General features: G+C 45.7%; 1 protein-coding gene across 4 annotated transcripts in view; it reads left to right on the top strand.

The window, feature by feature from the left end:
• LOC143289743 (guanine nucleotide exchange factor VAV2-like) overlaps nucleotides 1–10,799 on the top strand; it is an 85,818-nt gene that overhangs the window by 16,220 nt on the left and 58,799 nt on the right. For all 4 annotated transcript variants that reach the window (XM_076598832.1, XM_076598831.1, XM_076598830.1 and 1 more), the window contains 5 exons: nucleotides 809–923; nucleotides 3,558–3,656; nucleotides 4,805–4,873; nucleotides 6,909–7,106; nucleotides 10,584–10,679. In XM_076598832.1, the coding sequence (XP_076454947.1) occupies nucleotides 809–923; nucleotides 3,558–3,656; nucleotides 4,805–4,873; nucleotides 6,909–7,106; nucleotides 10,584–10,679 (577 nt within the window). The remainder of the gene's footprint in view (nucleotides 1–808; nucleotides 924–3,557; nucleotides 3,657–4,804; nucleotides 4,874–6,908; nucleotides 7,107–10,583; nucleotides 10,680–10,799) is intronic.

Genomic DNA, 10,799 nt, shown 5'->3' with positions numbered 1-10,799 from the left:
ACGATCTGGAAGTAGACAGGTACTACAAGATAGATAGATAGATAGACTGTTGGTTTGCAGTGAGAATGATCTGGAAGTAGACAGGTACTACAAGATAGATAGATAGATAGATAGATAGACTGTTTGCAGTGAGAACGACCTGGAAGTAGACAGATACTACAAGATAGATAGATAGATAGACTGTTTGTTTGCAGTGAGAACGACCTGGAAGTAGACAGATACTACAAGATAGATAGATAGACTGTTTGCAGTGAGAACGATCTGGAAGTAGACAGGTACTACAAGATAGATAGATAGTTTGTTTGCAGTGAGAACGACCTGGAAATAGACAGGTACTACAAGATAGATAGATAGATAGACTGTTTGTTTGCAGTGAAAACGACCTGGAAGTAGACAGATACTACAAGATAGATAGATAGATAGACTGTTGGTTTGCAGTGAGAACAACCTGAAAGTAGACAGATACTACAAGATAGATAGATAGATAGACTGTTGGTTTGCAGTGAGAACAACCTGGAAGTAGACAGGTACTACAAGATAGATAGATAGACTGTTGGTTTGCAGTGAGAACGATCTGAAAGTAGACAGATACTACAAGATAGATAGATAGACTGTTTGTTTGCAGTGAGAACGACCTGGAAGTAGACAGATACTACAAGATAGATAGATAGACTGTTGGTTTGCAGTGAGAACGACCTGGAAGTAGACAGATACTACAAGATAGATAGATAGACTGTTGGTTTGCAGTGAGAACGACCTGGAAGTAGACAGATACTACAAGATAGATAGATAGACTGTTGGTTTGCAGTGAGAACGACCTGGAAGACCAAGAAGACATCTACGACGTGGTGTACCAGGAGGATGAGGATAAGATTTACGACGACCTCTGCTATCGCCGTGACCCCAACCGCAGGCAGTCCTCGGTGAGTGCCGACCTCTTTCCTGGCTGCAGTCTGTGTGCACAGCTGCCAGCTGTTCCTGATTTTTAGGAGCTTTTTTCTCAATTCTGGAATCGATTCCAAAATTTCGATTCACCGCATATTTTTCTGAATATCAAAATTTCAACAAAAACAACAACAACAACAAAGACCAAAAAAACTGTGAGAAACTGAACCCGCTTGTTGGGTCCATACACTGATCCATGTTTTTCCACTGGCCTCAAGGCCTGACTAAGCGCGTTGGGTTACGCTGCTGGTCAGGCATCTGCTTGGCAGATGTGGTGTAGCGTATATGGATTTGTCCGAACGCAGTGACGCCTCCTTGAGCTACTGATACTGATACCCAACTGGAAAACAGTTACTGCGCACGTGCAAAGGAACCAGTGCTGTTTTACTAAGCAGATGTGATGTGGGCAGCAAATCAGTGAAAAAAAAAAAAGAAAAAAAAAAGGTTTATCAGCACTTCACAGTACAAGGAACCGTTTTCATTTATTGATTCACGCCACGCCCCCCCCCCCCCCCCCCCCCCCTCCTGAACCCTCTCCCTGTCAGGATTCCTGATTTTGGGTCTGGAAGGTTGGCAGCTATGTGTGTGTGTCTTTCACTTTCATTCATCATCATTTTGCCCATCGCTCCTGGTGGAGCATAGGCCATCGACGACCCCTCGCCATCGCACTCTGTTCTGGCCATTCCAGTCCAGTTGGTCCCTTGCTGCTTCAGCTCTGCCTCGGTATCTCGCCTCCAGCTGTTGCGAGGCCGGCGTCTCTTCCTCTCTACAAACAATAAAAAGTGGGAACTTTCTCCAGGCACGAGGTACACACGCTTCAAGTCAATGCTGCTGATGCTACCAATTCAGCAAGCACACAGGTAAATAAAAGGTACTTTGGAACAAAGCCAGACACTTCCTCAAAAAAAAGGTAGCGCGGGCCTGTATCTTTTATTTACCTGTGTGCTAGCTGAATCGGTAGCGTAAGCAGCACTGACTTGAAGTTGTGTACCTTGTGAATGGAGACAGTTACCACTCTTTACTATTTGTTGAGCATCTAGTCATTTGGACAAGACGATAAACCAAGATCCCGTTTGCGGCAACATGCACTTGGCGCACTCTGATAGGTACCTAGATACGTATTGCATGCACTCAAAGCCTGACTAAGCACGTTGGGTTATGTTGGTGGTCAGGCATCTGCTTAGCAGGTGGGGTGTTGTGTATATGGATTTGTCTGAACGCAGTGATGCCTCCTTGAGAAACTGAACCTGAAACTGACGGGCGCAATAGCCGAGTGGTTAAAGCGTTGGACTGTCAGTCTGAGGGTCCCGGGTTCGAATCACGGTGACGGCGTCTGGTGGGTAAAGGGTGGAGATTTTTACGATCTCCCAGGTCAACATATGTGCAGACCTGCCAGTGCCTGAACCCCCTTCATGTGTATACGCAAGCAGAAGATCAAATACGCATGTTAAAGATCCTGTAAAACGGTCATACACGTAAAAAGCCCACTCGCGTATATACGAGTGAACGTGGGAGTTGAGGCCCATGAACGCAGAAGAAGAAGAAGGAGAAGACCCTCTCAGAGACCAAGGCCCAACCCTCGGCAGGCCAGCGTATGTAGTCAGGACCCACCCTAGACAAACACACAGACAGAGTTTCAGTTTCTCTCGGACAAATCCATATCCGCTGCACCACATCTGCCAGGCAGATGCCTGACAGCAGCATAACCCAACACGCTTTGTCAGGCCTCGAGTGCATGCTTTTATATTTGTGTACCTATTAGAGTGGATTTCGTTTGCCAGAGGACAACACTCTCGTTGCCATGGGTTCTTTTTCAGTGCACCAAGTGTGTGCTGCACACGGGACCTCGGTTTATAGTCTAATCCGACAGACTAGAGGCTCAGTTTGATTCACCAGTCTTCTTCTTCCTTCCTTCTGCGTTCGTGGCGTGCAACTCCCACGTTCACTCGTATGCACACGAGTGGGCTTTTACGTGTATGACCGTTTTTACCCCGCCATGTAGGCAGCCATACTCTGTTTTCGGGGGTGTGCATGCTGGGTATGTTCTTGTTTCCATAACCCACCGAACGCTGACATGGATTACAGGATCTTTAACGTGCGTATTTGATCTTCTGCTTGCATATACACACGAAGGGGGTTCAGGCACTAGCAGGTCTGCACATATGTTGACCTGGGAGATCGTCAAAATCTCCACCCTTTACCCACCAGGCACCATCACCGTGATTCGAACCCGGGACCCTCAGATTGACAGTCCAACGCTTTAACCACTCGGCTATTCCGCCCGTCTATTCACCAGTCAAAGCTGGGGAGAAAGGGCGAGAGTGGGATTCGAACCCACACCCTCACGGACTCTTCGTGTATTGGCAGCTGAGCGTCTTAACCGTCTTTGCCACCTTCCTCCCTCCTGAAGAGAAGTGGCAGACAGAAAAGTGAGGGTGTGTGTGTGTGTGTGTGTGTGTGTGTGTGTGGTGTGTGTGTGTGTGTGTGTGTGTGTGTGTGTGTGTGTGTGTGTGTGTGTGTGTGTGTGTGTGGTGTGTGTGTGTGTGTGTGTGTGGTGTGTTGTGTGTGTGTCTGTGTGTGTGTGTGTGGTGTGTGTGTGTGTGTGTGTGCAGACTGTGCTGGCCCAGCCCAAAACCAGGAGAGACCACTGTGTCAAGGAGCTGATCGACACCGAGAAAAACTACGTGGACGCTTTGGACATGATTGTCACGGTATGCCTGTTTCTTCTTCTTCTTCTTCTTCTTTGTTTGTGGGCTGCAACTCCCACGTTCACTCGTGTGTACACGAGAGGGCCTTTACGTGTTAGACCGTTTTTACCCCCGGCCATGTAGGCAGCCATACTCCGTTTTCGGGGGGGGTGGGGTGTCTGTTTGAACATGGGTCTTCTTCCGTGGAGTGGTTGTTCGGGTCGGGTTGTGTGTGTGTGTGTGTGTGTGTGTGTGTGTATCTTTGTTGTTAATGTCTTTTCTCTTAGAGTTTATGTGTCCATAAGAGTCTGTGTTTGTGTGTTTCTTTGTTGTAAATGTCTTTTTTCTTTGAGTTTGTGTCCATGTGTGTGTGTGTGTGTGTGTGTGTGAGAGAGAGAGAGAGAGAGAGATAGATTGAGAGAGAGAGACAGATGTGTATGTGTTTATTTAGGTACAAGGGTAGAAAGGTTTTGCATTCATTCTTAATCAGATTTGGTTCAATGAGGTCATAGGTTGAAGATCAAGGTCGCAACTTGGCATCACAATGTAAACTTTGATAGAGCTGGATTGTTTGTTGTTGTTTTTTTGTTGTTGTTTTTTTCCTTTCTTTCTTTTGCGTTCACTCGTATGCACACGAGTGGGCTTTTACGTGTATGACCGTTTTTACCCCGCCATGTAGGCAGCCATACTCTGTTTTCGGGGGTGTGCATGCTGGGTATGTTCTTGTTTCCATAACCCACCGAACGCTGACATGGATTACAGGATCTTTAACGTGCGTATTTGATCTTCTGCTTGCATATACACACGAAGGGGGTTCAGGCACTACAGGTCTGCACATATGTTGACCTGGGAGATCGTGAAAATCTCCACCCTTTACCCACCAGGCGCCGTCACCGTGATTCGAACCCGGGGCCCTTAGATTGACAGTCCAACGCTTTAACCACTCGGCCATTGCGCCCGTCTTTTTCTTTTCTTTTTTTTCCAATTTTCATCAAATATGGTGCAGTGATTGGTCATAAAGCCCTTCTGAAAGTCAAGGTTACAGGTCAAGGGTCAAGGTCTGTGCAGTTAAAAATAGCATGTGTCTTTCTCTGTCCATAGACAGGTGCTTTGCCCCCGTGTGTAGTGATGTTGTGGTGTCTGGGGTGTGTGTGTGTTGTTGTTTTTTTCAGCATTTCATCAAGCCTTTACAGACTCAGCTGCCACCTCGGGATATAGAACTCATCTTTGCTCGCATTGAGGTATGCTGTGTGTGTGTGTGAGTGTGTCTTAGCGTGCGTGTATGTTGTGTGTGAGTGTGTGTGTGTGCATTCTGTGTGTGTGTGTGTGTGTGTGTGTGTGTGTGTGTGTGTGCAGCAGTAGTGATAGCAGTAGTAGTAGTAGCTGGAGTAGTAGTAGTTGTAGCAGTCATCTTCAGTTTATTATCTTTTTTGCATTTGTATTTGTATCTCATTTTATCACAGCAGATTTCTCTGTGTGAAATTCGGGCTGCTCTCCCAAGGGAGAGCGCGGTGCTATACTACAGCGCCACCCCCTTTTTTTTTTTTGGTACTTTTTCCTGCCAGCATTTTTTTTGTTTTTCCTATCGAAGTTGATTTTTCTACAGAATTTTGCCAGGAACAACCCTTTTGTTGCCGTGGGTTCTTTTATGTGCGCTAAGTGCATGCTGCACACAGGACTTTCGGTTTATCGTCTCTTCCACTGTGATTGATATATTTGACAAAGAGATAGATAGATAAAATGGGGAGAGGGAAGAAGGGGGTGGACAGGAGGAGGAGAGGAGAGGGGTGGGTGAGGAATATATGCATGTAAACCTGCACGCATGTGTGTGTGTGTGTGTGTGTGTGTGTGTGTGTGTGTGCTCCCTAGGCGGACGCATTACCTCTAGGCCATTACTCCAGCCTCCAGATGTATATATATATATATACAGAGAGGGATGGTGGTGAAAAATGTATTGAAAAAATAATAAAAAAATAACTGTGAGAGAGACAGAAAGACAGTTTCAGTTTCAGTTTCAGTAGCTCAAGGAGGTGTGACTGCGTTCGGTCAGATCCATATACGCTACACCGCCTCTGCCAAGCAGATGCCTGACCAGCAGCGTAACCCCAGAGAGAGAGAGAGAGAGAGAGATTTTGGTGGAGAGAAAAAGGAGAAATGTCAGCAAAATAATGGGAAAAGCTGAGATGAAGCAACTGTGACAAATGTCCTGCTGGTCTGTTCAGGAAACCTGCAATAGTAATTCATGTCTTGAAACTGTCAAAAATACATTTGAAATATGTGTGTGTGTGTCTGTGTCTGTGTGTGTCTGTGATTATATGTACACAAATAAATCTGTTGAGACAAGAAAGTAATCCGATGTGTCCAACCCAACGCAGTCTTGCTGTTCGCGAAACCAACTGACTTACATTTTGTTTGTCTGAGAAGAGAGAGGGAGACTGTACTTTTTAATGTTTTTGTTTGATTTTTCTATCCTGCGTTTTGTTTCATGGATACTTTTTTTTCCTCCCCTTACGTTTTTCTTACTTGGAAATGTTTGTTTAACTCTCTCTGGACGAAGGAATGCATGAGCATTCCTACATAAAATGTATTCGGTTTCAGACGATGGAATGGAATAGCATTTTCAAGAAATAAAAATCCATCACGCACTGCACACGTGATTTTGTGATTAGCCAAGCAGAGTGTGCTATTCTGGGTCGCTCCGCAATCGAACAGTATGATTGGTCAGCCAGCCATGTGTGGCCTGTCTCGCACACATGCTGACAAAGTCACTGACCGGTCGTCTGCTCGCGTGCCAGCCTGTTAGCAAAGCGGGCTCTTCTCAGAATGTTGTGAAGCGAACAAGGCAGTGACGGCAACATTTTAGTGTTGCCGAAGTACATGAAATGCTACAAACTGAAGGTTCGGACATTGAAGAGGTGGATGATGAAGAAGAGGAAAGTGAATTTAATGCAGAAAACAAGCATGGGTATGGTGATTCGGGGTGAAAAATTGGTAGTATTTTCTACATATGGCAAAACTTTAAAAATAAGATGAGAAATTTCATTTTTTTTTTATATGTAATAGCTCAACATGTAATAAACCAGTTCTGAAAGTTTCATTTTCTTACTCTGTATTTTGTATTTTTTGTAATTTTTTTCCAAACCCTTACAAATGGGCCTTCTGTGGGGGAAAAGCAAGGGAGAAAACTTGTCGTCCCGAGTGAGTTTAAAAAAACTATAACACCCCCACCCCCTCACGCCCCCTGTCCGTTTTTTTTTCCTTCCCCCCCCGTTTCAGCCGATGCTGGAGGTGCACCGAGGGTTCAAGACGGAGCTGAACTCTGCGGTGGTGAGCGGGACGCCTCGGCTGTCGGACGTGTTCATCCGCTACAAGACCAAGCTGCTGGTCTACGGGGACTTCTGCTCCAACCTGCCGCGCGCACAGAAACGCATTGACGAGCTGTGTCAGAACGACGCGCTCCGCCTCAAGATTCAGGTCAGAGTTCAGGGGTCGTTGTCGCCGTTGTCGGATGACGATTGCTGCTCAGGGTTTTTTTTCCCTCTGGAATATAACTAGAATAACACGGTGTGTGTATGCACATGGAAGTATATACCAACACATCACTGCACCCAGTTTGTCAAGAACAAAACTAGAATAGCACAATGTGTGTTTCGTTTGCGTGTGTGTGTGTGGATTGTAAAGCGCTTTGTGCAGTGGTGAAAAGCGCTGATAGATGTCCAGTTGTTATTATTATTATTATGATTATTAATTGATGATGGAGTCTCTCGTTGGTCCGATGGATGAGTAGGCAGGCAGGCTTATCTGTCGGTGTGTGTCCTCATATGGGAGAAGAGGCCGATTCTGGATGCGCAGCACTTCCCACAGGTGTTGCAAGGGAAAACGTCTCCAGAAGTTGAGCCCTGCTTCCTTCGCTCACGCTTCTCCTTAATGGCCAGCGTTCTCTTGTTTTCAAATGTCTTTATGCCACTAGAGCACAGCACCCTCCAGCGACAGCGGTCAAGGGCATCAGTTTCCCAGGAAGCGATGTCTGTGTCGCAGGCTTTGGGGTTTGTCTTCAAGGTGTCCTTGAAGCACTTGCAGGGTCTTCCAAGTTCACGGTGGCCTTCCTTCAGCTGGCCATACATATATATAGATGTATATAGCGCCACATCAGCGCACCATTCTGTCATAGGGCAAAAGTAGAATAACACAATGTGTGTATGTACGTATGTATGGATGTAGATGTATATAGCGCTACATCACTGCACCAGTTTGTCCTAGAAGATGAGACTAAAACGACACATGTATGTACATAGATATGTATACCACCACACAGCTGCACAACTTTGTCAAATAAAAAGATAATAACACAGTGTGCGTATGTGTATGGATGTGCATAGCACCACATCACCTGCACCATTTTATCATAGAAGCAATGTGTGTGTGTACGTAATGTATGCAGATGTATGTAGCACTACATCGCTGCACCAGTTTGTCATAGAAGACGACAAGAATAAAACAATGTGTGTATGCATATGGATGTATTTAGCACCACACTGAACTAGAATAAAACAGTGTGTGTATGTTTGTACTTTGTAGATGTTTTTGCACCATACTGCTTGCACCAGTTTGTCATAGAAGAAAACTGTGTGTGTGTGTGTATGTAGATGTACATAGGACCAAATGGTGATTGGGTTGTGCTGGGCTCTGGTGTAGATAACTGCACCAGTTTGTCATAGAATGAAAGTAAAATAAGACATTGTGTATATATACAGAGATGCCAACTTTTATGATTTGGCCATATTTTGTTATGCTCGATCCCAGTTTGTTCAAATGTTACGCCAGCGTCATTTTCGACCACATAGCGTTATCACATACTTTCCTACCATAACATTACCCAGACGCTTTAGACCTGTCGATAACGAGGCCAGGGCGGTCACTACTAATTTTGGTCTCACGTGATGATGCTCGGCTGATCGCGTGTGTGTTTACATGGAAACAGCATCGAGTGGACCAATCGGCTTCATCGTTTGCCCCCACACAAGAGAGAAGAACGTGGCTAAATCAAGTTGCATGTCGGGTCAAACAGCATCTGTGCCTGGTGGATTAACTCTCTCCGGACGAAGGAATGCATGAGCATTCCTACGTAAAATGTATTCGGTTTCAGACGACGGAATGGAAAATCCATCACGCGCTGTACACGTGATTTTGTGATTAGCCAAGCAGAGTGCGCTATTCTGGGTCACTCCACGATCGAATGGTATAATTGGTCAGCCTGCCATGTGTGGCCGGTCTCGCACACATGCTGACAAAGTCACTGACCGGTCGTCTGCTCGCGTGCCAGCCTGTTAGCAAAGCGGGCTTTTCTCAAAATGTTGTGAAGCGAACAAGGCAGCGACGGCAACGTTTTAGGGTTGCCGAAGTACTTGAAATGCTACAAACTGAAGGGTTGGACATTGAAAAGGTGGATGATGACGAAGAAGAAAGCGAATTTAATGCAGAAAGCGAGCATGGTGATTCGGGGTGAAAAATTGGCAGTATTTTCTACATATGGCAAAACTGTAAAAATAAGATGAGAAATTTGATTTTTTTTAATATGTAATAGCTCAACACATAATAAACCAGTTCTGAAAGTTTCATTTTCTTACTCTGTATTTTGTATTTTATGTAATTTTTTTCCAAACCCTTACAAATGGGCCGTCTGTGGGGAAAAGCAAGGGAGAAAACTTGTCGTCCCGAGTGAGTTAAGCTATGGAGCGCCGCAAGGGAGGAACAAGCGGCTGGAAAGAAAGAAAGTCGGTCATGGATTCCGATTGTGAGAAACAAAGACGAACAAAGACCAGGGAAGCGCCACGGCGCCACAGATGTGTCGGCTGTGAAGAGGCATTGGTGGGGGACAGACGTTTCACCAAACTGAAAAATGTCCGTTTGATGAGTCTCAATCCCAGCCTCATGATCCCTGCCTTCGTGGGATGGCATACGAGGCATGGTACCTGCGCTTAGGCACCCAGCGAAAATCCCACCCCCAACAGAGAAAGGAAAGATAGGATCGACGTAGAGGTAGAGAAAAACGAACGAATCGAGGGGGCCGAGTTGAATTGAGTACACAGAATGTAAGAATACAATACAGGCAAGCCTCATGCAGCAAAGTAAGGCCAAATGAATACGCTTAATAGCCAAAAAAAAGCGTAAGACGCATCAGTTTGACGTACAGTATATGACACCAAACATGGAGTATAATACAAACTCCTCCTTTTGATGATGTGGCTCGGAGTATGGGTGTTCCCACCAAATTCGAAATGTGCCTACCAAATTTCCCCGATTGGTCCTCGAAACACTTGACAGGGGTTGGCATTTCTGTGTATGTAGATGTAGGCAGCGTGTATGTAAATGTACATAGCTTGTATGTAGCACCAAATGGTGATTGGGTTGGGTCTGGGCTTTGGTGATCACTGCACCAGTTTGTTATAGAATGAAAATAGAATAAGACAATGACAGGCGCAATAGCCGAGTGGTTAAAGCGTTGGACTTTCAATCTGAGGGTCCCGGGTTCGAATCATGGTGACGGCGCCTGGTGGGTAAAGGGTGGAGATTTTTCCGATCTACCAGGTCAACACATGTGCAGACCTGCCAGTGCCTGAACCTCCTTCGTGTGTATATGCAAGCAGAAGATCAAATACGCACGTTAAAGATCCTGTAATCCATGTAAGCGTTCGGTGGGTTATGGAAACAAGAACATACCCAGCATGCACACCCCCGAAAGTGGAGTATGGCTGCCTACATGGCGGGGTAAAAACGGTCATACACGTAAAAGCCCACTCGTGTGCATACGAGTGAACGTGGGAGTTGCAGCCCACGAACGCAGAAGAAGAAGAAGAAGAAGAAGACAATGTGTATGCATTATGTAACATGACAGTGGAGGAAAAGAAAACAGTGTATATATGTTTGTGTGTGTGTGTGTGTGTCTGACAGGAGTGTGAAATAAAAGCCAACGAAGGGAAGTTCCGGCTGCGAGACCTTCTCCATGTACCCATGCAGAGAGTTCTGAAATACCACCTTCTGCTCAGGGTATGTGTGTGTGTGTGTGTGTGTGTCAGTGTGTGTGTGTGTGTGTGTGCAGTGTGTGTGTGTGTGTGTGTGTGTGTGAGAGAGAGAGAGAGAGAGTTTGTGTGTGTGTGTGTGTGAGAC

This window comes from Babylonia areolata, chromosome 14 (genome assembly GCF_041734735.1).
Source record: "Babylonia areolata isolate BAREFJ2019XMU chromosome 14, ASM4173473v1, whole genome shotgun sequence".
In the NCBI taxonomy this organism is placed as follows: domain Eukaryota; kingdom Metazoa; phylum Mollusca; class Gastropoda; order Neogastropoda; family Buccinidae; genus Babylonia; species Babylonia areolata.
The sequence above is the reverse complement of the archived record's forward strand: the minus strand, read 5'-3'. Positions and strand labels throughout refer to the sequence as shown.